At 35.9% G+C, this 18,809-nt stretch overlaps 1 protein-coding gene across 1 annotated transcript; it reads right to left on the bottom strand.

Moving 5' to 3' along the window:
- Positions 1-421: 421 nt before the first annotated feature.
- Positions 422-8,138, bottom strand: LOC128553334 (uncharacterized; the record flags this gene model as incomplete). Its single annotated transcript, XM_053534470.1, has 3 exons — positions 8,004-8,138; positions 753-886; positions 422-592 (listed from the first exon to the last, which is right to left on the bottom strand). Coding segments are annotated over exons 1-3 (440 nt in total), but the record flags the coding sequence as incomplete, so codon positions are not given.
- Positions 8,139-18,809: the final 10,671 nt, after the last annotated feature.

The raw sequence follows: 18,809 nt of genomic DNA, 5'->3' as shown, positions 1-18,809 counted from the left end.
GGTACCGCAGGCACTGTTTAGTACCCGTGGTAAAAGCTAGTGTTGAAATTCACATACAAAATTCACATTGTACATTTACTAAATAAAATGTTATTACATCTTGAAGTCAATAAACCATTATTATGCGACAAGAGTGGAACAGAGTGGACATCGATATTCTTTCTACTAATACGTATGCACTTTAGTTACGTTAACGTCATCTATGTAAGCATTTTGCAACGTTCTTCTGTAATTTGAAACCTTGGTCACTTTATTCGGCAGCCTTAAAACAGTGTCACGACCTTGACGGATATTCAATAAAGACGACCGATGAACAATTTAGATCTGGCGATGCTAAATTATTTGAGAATATCTAAGCAGGGTTTGAACATTTTCATCGTAAGGAAAAACTTCCTTAGATAATTACTTTATAACTGCTTACCCGGTATTATCATGTACATTAACACATGCTATGTGTTGTCCGATTTCGACAGCAGACGGCTTCCATGTCATTATTGCATACTTAACTTGCGGTCGCTTTGGATCTTGTTGTATTGAAGACAATTTTATTTTTTCATTCTGTATTCCAAAAGCCGTAAAATTCTCAATTGTACTGCAAAAGATTTTTAATGTTGAAATGAAAATGCATCGATAAACATCTTCTAACTTTGCTAAATGCCGTATGTCAAAATTCATACTAATAGAAAATATTTAAATTTTAGAAGTGCGATTACTTATAAATATACCTGACACGTATTTTCAGCTATACTCACGTATTTTCTGGTGCTTTTGCATATATTTCTGTTCTCAATGATGTACCAGCATACATGATAAATATATGATTGCTCTCATGCGTTGGCTCTACAAAGTCCGGTGTAATCAAATTAGCTAACACTTGTACAACAAACTGAAAGAATAATATGAACATTCTGTACTAAAGTTCATAATGTATATTTTTCTGCTATATTCGTGTTCAGTGGAAACATTTAAATCAAGAGTTAGTGCAATTGTGAAGAAATGAATCGCAAATACTTAAGAAATATTATATTTCAAACAGTAATTTGTCGTTGAATTAAGTTCAGAGGTATCATATCACGATTCTACCACGTTATCAAGGTTTATTATATTCATCCCTGAAAACACGCCTGTTTTTGTGCAGTTTTCTTTTTCAGCGCGCAGCTATGATGTAATAACTTAGACGTACAAACAGTGAACGCACAATTTTCAGACTTTTTTCTCTTAATAAGAAAACAAATCCGGTCGTGTAAGAATAAAGAAATAATATGTCCCAAACAGTGATTTGCGTTGAATAAAATCATTGTTTGGAGTTCGTCCGAGTAATGAAATAATACTCATCTAGACCGAAAAACCATGATTTGTTCAAGAGTTTTGTGTAGGTTCTTTTCTACATCACGCTGTGACACAGTTAAGTGTCGCAACACCGCTAAATGTCGCAACCACTGTTAAATGTCGCAAGGTTGACGCTAAATGTCGCAACCACTGCAAAATGTCGCAAAATTATTTGCCGCTAAATGTCGCACCTTAACGTTAAATGTCGTAAAAATGTGCACACAGTTGTATGTCGCAACACCAACGCTAATTATTATACCTTACTTTTGTCTACAATGATAAATCCCATTACTCGAGAAAGAGATATTTTGACTATCAAAAAGCATTTCCAACTTTTTTGACACATGATCAAGCGAAAGTGACTGTCAGGTCATCCGCTGATATTTTGAATTTTTGAATGCCATATAAGGGCAAATAACTGCTTCAGTTCCCTAGCCAAATCATGAAAAGAGTGCCTCCCTTGCATACATAATAACTGACGTCATTATTCAATGAGTACACAGGCGATTCAGACGACAGAAAGAGAAACAAAAGAATCAAAAATATTTTTCAGCTTTTTCTCCATAATTTTGTTCGGCATAATAAAATAAATTTATATCATATGGCAGCAAAATTGACATTGATATTGTAAACCCTTAAAGCAGAATGTCATCATTCGGCTTTCGCTTCGGGTGACATTCTGCCCTCGGACTGACAATTTCAATGTCACACACGCTGCCATAAGATATTTATATAATTGTCGCACTTCCTTTTTATACGCCCGTTTGAGAAACGTTATGGGAACGCCCCTGGCGGGCGGGCGGGCGGCGTCCACAGACTTTTTCCGGAGCATATCTTCTTCGTGCATGTCTCACCATTATGAGACAGAGTGTCATGCGTAAGAACCAGGTCCCTAAGTCTAAGGTCAAGGTCACACTTAGAGGCCAAAGGGGTTTTGATGAAACTTGGCACAATTGTACACCATCACGAGATGAAGTGTCATGCGCAGGTCCCTTCTTTAGAATTACTTCCGTTTGTTATTACTATGAATAGCTTATATAGTAACTTTTTCAGTACTAGTCGTAGCGAAAAATCGAGACCACGTTTTTTGTAGTACAACATGCACGTTACATCTAATTTTGAGGTGTATTTTGACCTATCTCTACCTGGTAAGGTTTTTTGTGTGGACTTACAATTTTTTTTATTTATTTTTTTAGTTGTTACTATAAATAACTTATATTGTAACCTTTTTATAATTGACCGAAAACCAAGACCACTTTTCTGTGGTACATTTACAACATAGATGTTACTTTCAAATTTTAGGTGTATTTTTAGGTATCTCTACCTGGTAAGGAGTTTTTATGTGGATTTAGAAAAACAAAAGAATTACCATCTTTACTAAACAACCACAAAATTAAAATTCTATTTGTAAATACAGGTGCTAGTGTAAAGAAATTTGCTGTGACGGACGTATATTGTGACATTCTGGCACTCTTGTTGACACTATGTTATATAAACAATTCCTTATGTATATTTTAGAATTCTATTTTAAGTAGTTTACGTGAATATTCAATGATAAAATAAGTGTTGATAGCTTTAAACCAGACGGAATTCATACCCATACATTCTTGTATACTTTTTCGAGGGAAGAAGTATTAACAGGTTTATGTAATACAAATAATTATCTTAGTAAAAAGTGCTGTTACGTATAGAAACAAGAGGGCATTCGTGGCCCTATATCGCTAACCGGAGTTCAACACTTTGCTTGAAAAGACACACACACAAAAATCTGTGAATTAAGAAATTTTCTAACACGATCCGATTCATTTTCCTATTAAACAAAGAAGACGGTAAACAGTGAATTATTATACGACAATTCACTGTCCTGACGTCACAATATTACGTCATAGCGTTAAACGGCATATAGCGGCGCGCTGGAAAAGAAACCAATTGAAAACGGGCAAATATTTAATAAATGCCGTCAAGGATGTACTTTAAAGTCCTTGGTAACGTGTTAGACTCGAAATAATATATCTCATTTAGTGATTTGCTCTTGAATAAATCATTGTTTGGAGTTCAGATGCGAAGGAATTATATCACGAGGGCGTAGCCCGAGTGATATAATTCCTTCGCATCTGAACTCCAAACAATGATTTCTTCAACGACAAATCACTGGATGAGATATATTATTTCTTAAATAAATATGTCTGAAAATGACGAGTATATAGTCGGGATACAACGGACGCAGATTAGAACCTCACAGTCATGTGGGGTGGGGTGGCGGAGAAAGGAGGATAATGTGGGCAGGGAGAATGAGACTAAGCCAGACAATTTTAAGAAACTGAAAGTAAAAAAAAAAATCAAAATGCCCGCTCGTACCTGAAATAATGTACAGAGGGACACAGAGGATCTTCCTCCGCCATTGAAGCTGGATAGTCGCCTTATAACTTTAGATGTAAACCTCCAATAAAGAAATAGAACCCATGACTGATTAAAAGAAAAATCAAATTGCGATTGAATGTCTTTCAATCGGTGTTCGACTCTTTGGTGGCAAGGCATTTATAATGTCGGATATATTTTACATTTTCCCATTACAAAGTTATATTTTGTAGCAGCTTTTACTGAAATGAAACATATTGGGTACGGCTGGGCTAGTTTAGCCTCTATATTTGATAGAAGCCACTCCCTTTTTATACGCTCGAAGGGACGTATTATGTTAAGACCCCGGTGTCAGTCCGTCCGTCCGTTAGCAATTTCATGTCCGCTCTGTAACTTTTGAATCCCTTGAAGGATTTCGAAGAAACTTGACACAAATGTTTACAACATCAAAACGACGTACCGTGCAGAGCACATGCATGTTTTGGATAGATCGCTTCAAGGTCCAGGTCACATTTAGGGTCAAAGTTCATTTGATTTTGCTTCTTGTCCGCTCTGTAACTCTTGAACTGCTTGACGGATTTAAAGCCATTTGACACAAATGTTCACCACATCGAGAAGAAGTGCAGAGCGAATGTTGTGAATGGCTCGCTTCATAGTCAAGGTCACATTTAGAGGTAAAAGGACATACCTTCGGGCTCTGCGTTGTGGTGCTCTTGTTATCCTCCTGTTTATTTGGTATCGTGAAGGTAAGTTGTCGGCAATTGGTTTTGATGCCGTTAACTCATCATTAGTTGTCGCGCTCGCGAAACACGCCAGTGCGACACGAAGCACGACAGTATGATACGACACTCGAGAATGCGGCAAAACGTCCAGATTTTACGATGTCATGTCGCCAGTCGTATCGTGTGTCGAGCGTCGCACTGCTGAGCATCATCCCGGATCGTGGCCCGGGTCGAGGCATCACCCCACAGTTGGCTGAAAAGTGACCTGTACTCATCATAGTTGCTCCCAATTATTTTGAAATAATATTTTTATTTTAAAATTTAGACCCAAACTACCCACCAGAGGCCACCAAACCTATATTGCAAAATATCCCAGGAGAACCACCTGACCCTACTTAAATTAGGGGATTGCAGTTCCATTTCCATAAAATTAAGACAAAAAATGCACCAAAGGCCACCATTTCATACGTGTGTTTAAAATTTCCTAGGGGGAGAGTCCCATAACACCCTCCCCACCCCCTCCCAATCTAAAATGACCCATCCCATACATCGATATTTATAACAACAAGAGCTCGTAGAACACGAAATGCGCCCCACCCCCTTTCCCCTCCCACCCCCTTGATGCATTAAATAATTGCACAAGGAACAGAAATTATTTGCTCACTGTAAACGTAACTTCTACTGTTCCAGTTCAGTGTAACCTCGAGATTTGATCTTTTTTTACCTCAAAATCAACAGGGGTCATCCTAGGCTCAAGTGTTCTTGGAAACGGTTTAACTGTTCCGGGTCACTGTAACCTTGACCTTTGACCTACTGACCTCAAAATCAATAGGGGTCATCTGCTTGTCATAACCTCTCTGTCAACTTCCATGATACTTGGCCTACGCATGACTGAGCTATCGTCCGGAAACCGTTTAACCGATCCTAGCCAATGTGACCTTGACCTTTGACATGATGACCTCAAAATCAATAGGAGTCATCTGCTGGTCATGTCTATCCTCCATATCAATTTCCCTGATCCTAGGCCTAAAGGTTCTTTAGTTATCGTCCGGAAACCGTTTTACTGTTCCTGGTCACTGTGACCCTGACCTTTGACCTTTGACCTACTGATCTCAAAATCAATAGGGTTCATTTGCTGGTAATGACCAACATTCCTATCAACTTTCACGATCCTAGGCCCAAGCATTCTTGACTTATCATCCGGAAACCGTTTAACTGTTCCGGGTCACTGTGTCCGTGATCTTTCACACACTGAACTCAAAATCTAAAGGAGTCATCTGCTAGTCATGATCAACCTTTCTATCAACTTTCATAATCCTAGGTCTAAGCATTCTTGACTTATCATCCGGAAACTGTTTAATTGTTCTTGGTCACTGTGACCTTGACCTTTGACATAATGATCTCAAAATCAAGAGGGGTCATCTGCTGGTGATAACCAGCCTTCCTATTAAATTTCATGATCCTAGGCCTAAGCATTCTCGAGTTATCATCCGGAAATGGATTGGTCTACATACATACCGACCGACCGACCGACCGACCGGCATCTGCAAAACAATATACCCCTCCTTCTTCGAGGGGGCATAAAAAGACTAGGGCCAAGCGCATTTCATACTTGTATTCAAAATGTTCCAGAAGAAAGAGAGCCCAATACCCCCCCCCCCCCCCCCCCCCCCCCCCCCACACACACACAAAAACCTCTTAAATGAGTGTTAGTACCCCTCCAGCACCTCATTATACCAAAAATGCGCCACAGGGCAACATTTTATACCTGTACATAGACCCCCTCCCCCACCACCACCACCACCACCACTAACCCCCACACACACCAATACGGACAGAAACTCCTTCCCGTACCTACCGCAACAGGTCGACGCAAGAAATGCACTACGCCGCGCTAGGTTAATTTCTCATGAGTTAAACAGAGAAATACGTAATTCTGAAATAATTTTAATACTATGGCGAGTACCGCGTTAGGGCTCAAACTTTTAAAAATATTAAATATATAACGTACATATGGCGCGGGACCATTGACAAGCAAACGTGCAGTTCACAACGGTATTTCATTTCAGCCCTCATTGCATACTCACGCATGCAAGCATGCACTCACCAAATCTTGTGTCTAAGTTGGACAGACTGTTGAACTTACCTTTGCTGTGTGACATTTAGCGTTTGTATTTCGACATACAACGGTGGGCACATTTTTGCGAAATTTAACGTTAAACGTTCAACATTTAGCGACAGATAATTTTGCAACATTTATCGGTATTTGCGATATCTAACGTCAACCTTGCGATATTTAACCGTGATTGCGACATTTAGCGGTGTTGCGACATTTTTTACACGCCGCTATGACCTCTGACGCTATGACGTTATAATTGTGATGTACAAAAAATGTATGTGTTGCATATAATAAATAACTACAGTTTATGTCTTCTTTGATTAATAGGGCAAAATCGGGTCGTGTTAGAAAAAAAGTTTTCATTTGGGTATGAAAAAATGCGTATTTATTAAGTAATGAAATCTGCATGCGTTTTTCGGTAATAAACTCTACATTCTTATAAATTAGGGCAAAGAAATCTACATGTGTATTAACTGTGTAATAAAATCCACATGCGTATTTACTTGGACAATAATATATCTCATTCAGTAATTTGTTGTTGAATAAAGTCGTTGCTTGGAGTTCTGATGCAAAGGAATTATATGCGACCTCGTGATATAATAATATGCATCTGACAGACAATGATATTATTCAAAAGCAAATCACTGTAGTCGATGCATAAAAACACAAACTTTCATTCTGTTTTCTCTAACAGAGAAATAAATCGGATTGTGTTAAAATGACCTAGTTGAATTCACTACTACGCGACACAGTCTAATCATGGGGACCATTTCTTTGTCATAATAAAAAAAAATCCTAGTAAAAATGCTAGTAAAAATTATGGAGTAGAAACAATTTTTTTCTTAACCTTAAAAACTAACCTTGACTTTTAATCGACAAGCTTAGACCATGCGTCAACACATTGTCTTATTATGGGGAACATTTCTGTGTAACACTACGACAATCCATCTATAAATATAAAAGTTATGGAGCAGAAACAAATTTTACTTGAACTTCAATTGTGACCTTGAGCTGTGACCTACAAGCTAAGTCATGCACATTCGCATAAAATTTACAAACCAAGTTTTATGAACCTAGCTTGAATACCGTTTTAGTAACTGCAGGATCAATTTTTGCGAACGGACACGCGGACGGACGGAGGGCATTCCTATTGACCTGTTCGGTGGTCCACCGGTAGGGAATTAATAAAAAATGATTAAAAAAGTATAGTATGATATTTTAAAAATATTTAATAACCTGCTCTACGTATTAAAACAAAATAGAAATTTATAAACTTAAAACAGTTAACTTGTTTTCAAGTTGTTATTTTGTGGCACTATGCATTAACTGTAACTTATAATTTATATCACAATATACTCTTAAATTTGACGGAAAGGTAAGTTAATATATTGGTATCTACCTTTGATTTTATTCGTAACTGTTACAGTAGCAAAATTTTTCAAAGATCTACTTAGAACATTTTTATAGAGTATTACCTGCACGGTAGTATAACTCAATGAATATTCATATGGCATGTAAACATTCCGACCATAAGTAATCTTCTTCCTATTAAAATCCCTCACACTGACTGGCATGGCGATCCATGAGTCATCCGTATAGTTGCTAGACATTGATGTATTGATGGATACTGTACAGTTCTATAAAGATGTAAATACGATTAATACTGACAGTGGAACTCACTCAATTTGAACTCCTGATTTGTGAAACTAATTACGTAAAAACAATTACGGAAACGGAATACTATAAAAATGCATGTTGTAATGCTCGAAAAGCTTTGAAGCATTGTCGAAGCTCGGAAAACATAGTCAAATAATTATAATATAAAGTTAAATGATTAGTGTTAGCAGTGTTAATATTTCCATTATTTGTAATTGGTAAGTGTGCATTTTTATTGTTTGTACTCGCATTGTTCCGACAAAAAATACTTACTCTGAAGACCTGTACATCTGGCGGCGGATATCTTGAAATATCACCTCCCTCAACAAATTTTGCTATTTCACATTTAATAAAATCCCCATCATCATCAACGGCTGGAATGTGAATTTCTGTGACTGTGCCTAATTTAACTCTGAAATGAAGTATTATATAGTGTGTGCTGATAAATTATCTGTTCTATAATTGCTGAATATTAATTGTTCTAAATAATGCTGATAGACTACCAGCTCTAAATTATGCTGTTAAATTATTTGTTCTTAATAATGCTGTTAAATTATCTATTCTAAGTATTGCTCTTATATTATCTTTCCTAACAAATTCTGTTCCAAATATTATCATTGTTATTTATCTTTCCAGATATTTTTTATTGATTTCTGAAATTCCGTTACTGCAACGTCACAGCTGCTAGATAGCTATAAACAGATCACGATTACTGTCCTCAGGGTTCAACAGTGTTCCGTCGATTCAGTAGGGTGCTATTTATAGGTATCAAAATGGCAGCTCGGAACTACACGCAAAAATATAGCGAGATAATATGTACAAAAGTATTTCCAGGAAACTTTTCTAGCTATCTCGTGGCAGAAGTATGCTACCATAGAATCTGGACCAATCAGAAACAAGTTAGCACCAGTCAAAGCACATTTCTGCTTAGACGACTGACAGTGAACTGTGTTATTAATTATCCTCTAGAAATACTATGACGTAGAAGGTTCCTCCGATCAGATGAATATTTCATTCATGTATTGAAATATATAAAATTTGATTAGCCTTCTTAGCCGGGGATGGAACAAGTGCTCACTCAGTATTGTACACACAGCCTCGCGCATGAAATGGCGTAAATGTGAACAGTAGTTTTAAATGTGGCTTTCGCATGTGATCTATGTTTTCCATTTTATTTGTAGTTTACATGTAATTTTTTTACATTTTCTAGTTACCTTAAAAGTGGCCCTACAAAGGAAACTTTGAAATGGTAGTCTGTATATTTTAACTCTTAAATGTTATTGAAGATCGCATGTGATGTATTATTTTTTGGGGGAAAAAAACTTTCTAATTTACAATTATAGCAGAGCTACCGGCGTCGCGCCGACAGCGTCGCATTACTGTCACACGTATGAAAAAGAAAATGAATATTATGTATACTATCGAGTTTAAAATTCGTTGTACATTTTGGAATCGGTGTTGTTTGGGTTTCTTCGAGTACACTATGCGCACAGTTATCAATCAGTAAGACGTCAGTAGACGCTTACTGTCTACGGATGACAGACGCGTCACGCTTACTGCTTTAAACATTGAACAAAAATGTAAATGAGCGTTTGATAATAAGAAATTTGTGCTTAATACATTTTCTACGAAGAAAAAAATATAAATGCAATATTTTCTATGTGAAACGATTTTCGCCACGCTGCCATAACTAAAATTTATTATATATACTAAATTAAATGTTTGTAATGTAACACGTCACAGTCCCACTGTGGCCTAGTGGTTTACGTTCACTTAGCAATCTAGGTCGGGAGTTCGATTCTCATCAGGATCAGATATATTTTTAACTTCCTTTTTATTTCACTAGTTCTTTTATTGTATTTTACTATTTATCATGAATTTTGAAAATATTGTGACCAAAGTCATTCATGTGAAAATCTAACAAGCGTTTTGTTTTGATGTCAGGTTCCAATGTACTGCCTGTACAGTCGATATAACTTTTTAAAAAAAGTTTTGGGGTCAAACTTTACAGGCATTGAACTCTGATAAGCACATATTGCTCTTCTCCCCTTTCACATATATTTCATCCATTATCTTAAAAATCACTGGCCAGAGTTTAACACTAGGAAAAAAGCTATTGGCTATGAGTTATCAATAAACATCAAAAAGGTTCCTACTACCATGCCTTTTCTATAGTGCTAAAAGATTAACATTAAAAGCTATAGACTGTAAACTTAGCAGTTCAGTAAATTTAACAAGGGTTTTCGAGAATTTCGGCAATCAGTGATTTTCTCTGAGTAAAATTCTGATCATTAACTGTTAAAAATGGCTTGTCTTTTGAATTTAAATAAGCTTTGTACATGTAAATGATTATTTGTTATTCTTCCATACCAGACGCGTTCATCATAGCAGTATTTTGCCTGAAAGTTGGACCTAATCTTCCTTCGAAAAAGAACCGTAATATATGACAATAATGTCATTAAAAGGAATTACAATAGTCATTTTCCAGGATTACGTAAATTCTGATCTCTATAAACTTTGGAATTGGAACGTGAACTATTTACAATAAGTCCTCATTTCCAAACATTCACGCGATAAGAGACAGAATTTCATAGGCTATTGCCATAATGAGATTCTGTAGGTTTAAAAATTTCACAGTGCAAACTTTTCAATTTGAAGCACTTATCAATTGTGACTTGTTTTCTGTTTGATAATAATTTTTGTAAAATTGTTGATGCAGTACGCTTTAGTATGAATAACAGAAATTATTCAAGTACGCTTTTCTCTTCATCTCGGTGCAGATGTAAATCTATTCAGAACTTTCTTTTGTTCATATACAGAATATTTGTCGAGTTTTCACATGTCGAGATTTAATCTTAATTTCGTTTAAGACATACATTCAGAAATCATGAATTGTTATTAATGCAAATAATTGTAATAGATCTAATAGAACATAAACTTCCTAAAACGGATCCATAATTCCAGATATTTGCAGCCACTGCAATAACACCACTCCTTTAAATTTTTTAAGGGACACTGGTGATTTTTTTTCGAGGAAGCTCTGCCTTTTAGGAAGCACTTAATTTCATATTTTATTACATGGTGCTACAAGATGTCTTATATGTATTCAAAGTCTTCGTGAATAATATGTATATATTAGTTTACTGCTTTATGAAATTCAATATGAATTCGTACTGTTACATATTGGGCATACGTTTCAGAGAGTTCTCAGAGAGGAACTTCTTTTTCCTTATTACTTTTAATTTCAATTTGTAGGGCTGTAAACTTTATCAAGAAGTTTTTAATCTTTTTACAATTATTAAATCGTAGCAAAAAAGTTATAAATGGGGAAATGAAACTGCTGTGATACAAATCGATGTATATACATATTAATATATGAAATGTAAATAAGAAAAAATATACTGTACACTTAATTTTGAGATTGTAAATACTGGAAAAATGTAGTACTTTTAAGTTTAAGATTGTAAAAGTTTTAAATACCAGTCTTAAATTCTACGTTATGGGAGTTATCCAGTCTTGATATTAACTCACTGCGGGTCAAAAACATTTGCGTTTGGTTGATATCTATGATCACACTCTAACACATGTAAGTAAACAACGAAATAACAAAAGCTGATAAATATATAAAATACAGATGGCGAGGGTCACTGGTACCAGACCAGAAAGAAAATGCCTCTGTACATGTTATATCCTACCCCTAGGTATTCTATTCTATTCGAGGGTAAATAACTTCAATACACACAAACAAGTGAACTGTTTGACTACGAAACCAGGGGTCGTGAGTTCGAGTCCCCACTCCTCCAACTAAAAATTACTAACGTTGGTATAAGAGTCGAGTGTATGGGTGCTTTATGCATGGCGTCTTCTGTATCTTGCACTATCATCCTTCTAACAGTACTTACAGCCTTCTGGAGGAGTCGCCTACACGGGTTACTGGTCTCGACTTTAAATAAGCTTACATACACACACCAGTGAACAGCGATTGATACACTCGCCGAGTATACAACTAATACTATTGCAGCTACGCTGTCAGAGCGGATGAATCATAAAAAGAAGACGTTTGACGCTCACCAATTTATGTGTAGGCAATAACATTTATGATTCTCTGACAATAATTAGGCTACATGTCAAGTCTACAGGGGTTTTATGGACCCTTATCAGACTGGACCAGACAGGATCTTGTATACTGTGGATTAAAAAGTCTGGTATTTGCGGGGTGGGGGGGGGGTCACTTATATAGGAGATTTTCTTTGCCTGTAAGAAGCGTTTCAGTGTTGTTATGTTTGAAGATTTAGGGCCAGCACATAGAGGTTAAACCTTTATGGGATAGAGGATAGCAAATACAGGCTAAGCATCGCGTGGGCTTAGTGCAAAACTATTGTAACTTTTTATAAATAAAGAACAAGATACAATAGCTCAGTGCAAAACTATTGTAACTTTTTATAAATAAAGAACAAGATACAGTAGTTTTGCACTAAATTCTCGATCGCAAAAATGAGGCAAAGAAAGCTCAACGTTATTAGAGAAGTACAGCCAAGGCATTGGGGCCATACACGTATGGTAGTCTACTGCTATATCTTATAGCATATAGGCTCTGAGCATATAGAATTGCAGCTTCAATTCAGAGAACATAGGCGGAATATAGGACTTGTATGTTGTTGATTCAAAGACATCATCTGACATGAATTTCAACAAAACAGTATCTCCAGCCTAAAGGAGTTCGACCAGATTATCTTTAGTCGACTGTTGTTAGATTGAAACACTGAAGGTTTTGCTTGATCCCTAAAATTATCTAGCTCAAGATTCAAATAATTTACAAATCATTTCTGACGAGGCAGCCAGAGCTAATTTTATATGAGATATGGTCTCACCAGCTCTACGTTTTAACAATGCTTATATATCCGTCATTTGTACTTTATTGCTCGATTTTATATGTTGTGCTTTATAATTTTTGTGTCCGTTTTTTTTCGGCGACGCCGTCTAAATTCGTTTTCGTTACCTATGCCACGTGACTTCAGTTTGCAAATCAAACTACTTGATAACGCATTATAGATAATTTATCAAAATGGAAGATTTATGCAACACTCTGCCTGATTGGACGAGAGTGTCAATTTCTTTCACTCTGTTGATTGTGCTACGCTGAGTGAAATGTAGACAAAGCGTTTATCCTAAACGACGCTGTTCACAGTTTTAAAGCTAACTTTGGCTCAGTATATTTAGCAAGAATATTGATATATCTAAAAGTGATAAGTAAGTTTAATAAATATGATAAAAACCTGTTCAAATACCAACATATATCAAATTAAAGAAAGAGCTGAATACGGTCTGCGTATCACATGAATAAGGGTGTGATAACAGTCTTTTATGTAGAGAAGTGTTTTTAAAAGATTTTCCTTGTTACAATTGTCGTCTGTATATGACAAATGGGGATAGGGACCAATTTAGCTAAAAATATAAACACGTTTAATGACCTCTTATCATGAACCGCTTCATGAATCTTTATCAAACTACTGCTGTAATTATTCGTCTAAGGATAAACGAAACAAAATTGCAACCCTACGAAACCTTTGCGAAAAATTAAAAGAGAACCATTTAAATTGTTAAAATGCGGTGTTTAGTTTTGCAATTTGAAAAATGTTAGATGAAAAATTCATATTAAACTTCTTTCCTTATTACAATTCGCCGACCATCATTTTTAAAGATATTTCTTGTTCTATCTACAGTTAAAGGGAAAGATAGTCTCTGAGGTTGTCAGACCTTGTTGTATGACCATTTTACCCTTTGATTTGTTATGTAATAACTACATATCAAATAGTAATAAGATAGGATAAAATCAAACCAACAAAGGACATTCTACATAGTTTTTCAGCTAGTCTGAGACATAGTCACCTTAGCTATAAACCAATTTAACTGAGCGTAGACACTACCTTGGGTCATATAACACGTATCCTGACATTTTCTGTCATACATTTAATGTTTTATAAGAACAATTATATCCTGATTAAATTAAATTTCTTCTTTAACAAGACAACTAATTTGAATAAGTTTATCTTCCTCGAGGCCCTCGAGTATACGAAATTATTTTTCTTATTATACATACACTTCGTATTCTTATTCATACCCGCCAACACGGAAACGCGACGGATCAACTTGACGTGTTGGTGCCATCTAAACATTAAGTTTTCGCGTAAAATTCGACCGTGCTTACGCGCCGCAAACACGACAACACGAGAACTCGACAAATCAATTATTTGTCGAGTTTTGTGTTGTCGCGTTTTCGCCCGACCCGCCAACACGACAATACGAAATAGCAGTAATCATCAGGACCGTAGGAAGCATTTTCAGATTGGGTTGTTGGGTGGCGGGGGTGGGGGGTTGGGCAGACAAATTGAAAATCAGCTAAAATTGACTCGCTCTCAAATAGTTTCTGTGATAAATACCATAGTCGGTCAAATTTTGTTGTTGTTTTTTTGGGAGCGGCCCCCACCTCCACCCAACCCTCCTGTTCCTACGACCCTGATCAGCCACCGTAGTTTTCAATTGTTCAACAAGAAAACAAATCATTTTATTTAAGAATATGCACCTGATGCAACAAAATCACCGTTTGTACGTCATACCTTTAAACATCAGAGTGAATCGCTGAAAAAAACTGCGCAAAAAAGGCACATGTTTGGTAGATTTCGTCGAGGGTTTAGATATCAATCCTTGATGTCTAAATTATATATCTAAAAAGTGATTTTCCCTTGAAAAGAATAATTGTTTGTCTTTTAAAGGTGTATTATAATATCACTTTGCCTGCACCCTCCTGATATTATTCCTTCGCAAATGAAGTCCAAACAATGATTTTAATCAACAACAGTCGCTGTTTAGAATACATTTTACATTTCTTAAATACTTGACATTAACTCAAGGGTTATATCTAAATGACAGTATTGTCAAATGCTATTTGGTATTCAGAAAATGCCATTTATATTCAGTTACTTAAAGAATCAGGAATACTTTTTCAAGGTCATAAATTTAAGTTATACAATGCATTGAAATTTGTCACTGAAAGAAAGCCTTATGTTAAGAAATGGTGCCGGAAAGAAAATGAAGAGCCTAGCACACTTTTTTTGACCATCAGTTACAAAACTTGTCGAGTGGCTTACCTGTAAATAGTCACAGACCAGCAAATTCAATGTTTAACTATAGCACAAACTATGGACTGTCGATTTACATAAGGAGTCATAAAAATAACACATGATATGCTATGACGATAGTAACGGCTAGATGAGGACATGCATATTCATAATGTAGGAATTGCCAAGTGATATGAAAAATAAAAGAGAGTAAAATATGTACTTCTGTACAGTTATACCTTACCTATAAAACGGTTTTGCAATTGACCGAGGACTATGGTTAGGTTTTCTCGTATCACTGCGCAAAGCTGTTGATACTGTGGTTTGAAAATGCCAACTGCCAGGAACTTTGTCGAAGTGTTGAAGTGTTACTTTTCTCCACGTTTTACCATCAAAACTGTAAAATAAACTTGCAGGTATAAAATACAATTTTCTGTGTACATTTTTATTCAGCTTCAAACGCGTGGTTTGTTGAAAGTCGTCTGTCCCATGTAGCAGATATTTTACCTCTCCTCCGACTTTGACACGGTATATTGTAGACAAACTTTAACCCTTTATAATTCTAAATTCGTTTCTTGAAGGTATGCTAAAACATGCAGCTAACGCTTACGATATCATTCTCAACTATTTATTTCTTCATCTTTTATTATGAATACCTTCCGCTTTTAATATCTTTATTTTAATGCTATAGCCGCGTTTATCTCTCCCTCTATCAAATGACTAAATTATTGAGATTAAAATTCATGTTTTTTTTTTTTTTGGGTGGGGGGGTTGTTTTTTTATGTGGTATGTACACTAATTATAAGACATGCGTTTCAGTCAATGCAGCTATTCTTTAATGAATGGAAAATAACTGGACCGACCTAGAAACTTTTTGACTTATTCAGTTTGTCTGCATATTGAGCTCGTTGTCCTTGAATCACTGCCTCTCATCGGTGTGGGTTTGAACCTCGCTTGAGAGGTAACCTTCTTCACGCCTGAGACAATGCTCTGAGAGCAACGGAGATCTTCTATTACGTCATCTAAATTGAAAACTCGCCATATGACTTACATTGTACCGGTGTGACGCGACGTTTAACCCAACGGAAGCGGAAAAATACTCTGCCAATGTCACATGAAACAAGTGGTCCCAGATCACTCACCTGGCCTTCACAGCTTGCTTGAACAGTTTTGGTAGAGTGTCAAGCATTGGAAATATTTGTAATTTGTTTCGAAATAGAGCCATGGTTTTCTAGCAGGAAGATTTTAGCTGTTTCCACTGAATAAATACGAGAGGGTAATGACAATGTATATTCCTATGTGGAGGGAAGGGGATGGAGGCATAGAGAGAGAGCCGTATAGAGAAAATAAGGCTCCTTCCGAGGCGGCCATTTTCTTTTATAACGAAACCAAATAGTTTGAAAGAATTTGGTAGTGGATCACCCAAGGAAAACGTAGGTCGAATTATCTAAAAAAATAAAATAAAAAAAATAAACGGATAAGTGGTTCAGAGGAGATCTTCAAACTTTCCTATAACATCTGCAACGCCTGTGTGAGATTATTTGAAGGATGGTAGAGTGTCATGCAAGAAACATTTCTTTATAATCTTATAAAAAATCGTGATTTCTAAAGAGAATATTTTTAAGGGTTTTCTTTTTTGCTGCGATGGCAACCAGAAATCTGCATGGCTGAGCTAAATTCTAAGGAACCTGAAAGGGGAATATTCTTGTCAGGTTTGGTTAAAATCGGCATAGTGGTGTATGAGGAGACGTTCTTTAAAGAAATTGTGAATGGTGACGGACGGACGGACAGACGAACGACCTACATCCAACGATCCCGAAAGCAGGAATACTATATAAAATGTGTAGAGGTTGTAAATCATTTTTCAAATATTGATAATGAGTATACATTTCATTCTCTTTAGGGACTATAACTTTCCAAGAATATCTAATTTTACAAATATTATTTAAAAGTTACAAACCTAGGTTTTCGGCAAATGAACAATTCTTAATGCATCGCATTTTACAAATAATTAAAGCATTAAATCGACAATTTTTGATAAAAGAGTTTTACATCAACATTTCAAACATAAAATGCAATGAGTATAAAAAATCATTTATTCATTAATTTTTCATTTATTCATTAAATACACGATACATACATTCTCTTTACAGCTAAGTACTACTGCGTCAAGATTTAAGGTGAACATTTTTTGCATCAAGATTTAAGGTAAACAATTTATTTCATCAAGATTTAAGGTGAACAATTTACTACTGTTTGCAGATCAAATTGCCCTTTCGCCTTTTCTTAAATCGATAGACTTGTACCTTTACGTCACAAATGCAGCGATGCTGGAGCTATTTTTGGCTCGTCTATACAGGTTACTCCGCCTTTCCGATACGAGTAAAAAAAAAGTTTACATAGGCTACATGACCGAGAAATGGTGATTTAAATACTGCTGGAACGGGAGTTTAACTGGATTGTAACAGATGTACTAGAACTAATCTTCATTTAGAATTTAAATGAATCTTGCCACAATGCACACTGCATTTAGGTAGCGTGGATGTGAAAAAAGACACCCTCTTGTACATTAAAGGCCTTTTTCTGCCTAAATTTCAGTACCTTTTGCTGCAGACTTTTCTTTTAAATAATGTACCTCGTGTTTAGTTTTCAAAATAATTATAAAACGTGACTGACTCGAGTTGTTGGATTCGCTCATCGTTGATTGAAGGGCAAAAATTCGATCCCCGGATCCGACCATGCTTCCTTAATTGAAAAAAGTCGGCAATTTCTTACGAAATATGTAAGTCTTAGTCGAACTAATTTGACGCGATCCTAGGAAACAGTTACGAGTAGTTTTCTCCACTCCAAAGAAATTGTCATCGCCAGATTTGGGTTTAAATGCTGATATTGTTGCGAATATAAGATAAATCCAAATAAAACTTGTAAACATGTATCAAAAGGTAATCCAAATAATTTTACTCAAGAGTTGAATATCGTTATATTTTTTGACTGGTTGATATCCCCTTTAGGTAGACAACGTAATGTATAAAATATACTATACATATCTGATGTGCGTGAAATTAGCCCGAGCAGCCAGAGTAGCCAGAGTTTTTTTAGCCAGAGTTCAGCCAGAGTTTAACCAGAGTAGCCAGAGTTCAGCCAGAGAAATCAGAACTCTGGTATAATAATGACAATAATATCAAAATGTGAAATCGGTCTACTCGAGGTCTCATTATTTAGACTAATCAACAGTGGGATTCAATTCAATAACTTTACATGACGGTGTACTGTTATTTATCCTCAATTATTTTGGTCCTTTTAGAGTGACCGTCACAAATACATGTATACAACAAACTAAACGTCGAATTATTTTGACTTATGTGAGTCTATAACTGGTTCTTTCCATCAACGAAGACCGGGCTTATCAACTGCCTGTATGTAAATAACTGAAATAGTTTTTAAACAACTTCAAATAAATAGTAGATAAATTCACATACAAATAGAAGCTAAACCCCACCAAAAAAA

The sequence above is a fragment of the Mercenaria mercenaria genome, unplaced genomic scaffold (assembly GCF_021730395.1).
Source record: "Mercenaria mercenaria strain notata unplaced genomic scaffold, MADL_Memer_1 contig_3711, whole genome shotgun sequence".
Lineage (NCBI taxonomy): Eukaryota > Metazoa > Mollusca > Bivalvia > Venerida > Veneridae > Mercenaria > Mercenaria mercenaria.
This window is presented reverse-complemented; position numbering and strand designations above follow the sequence as displayed.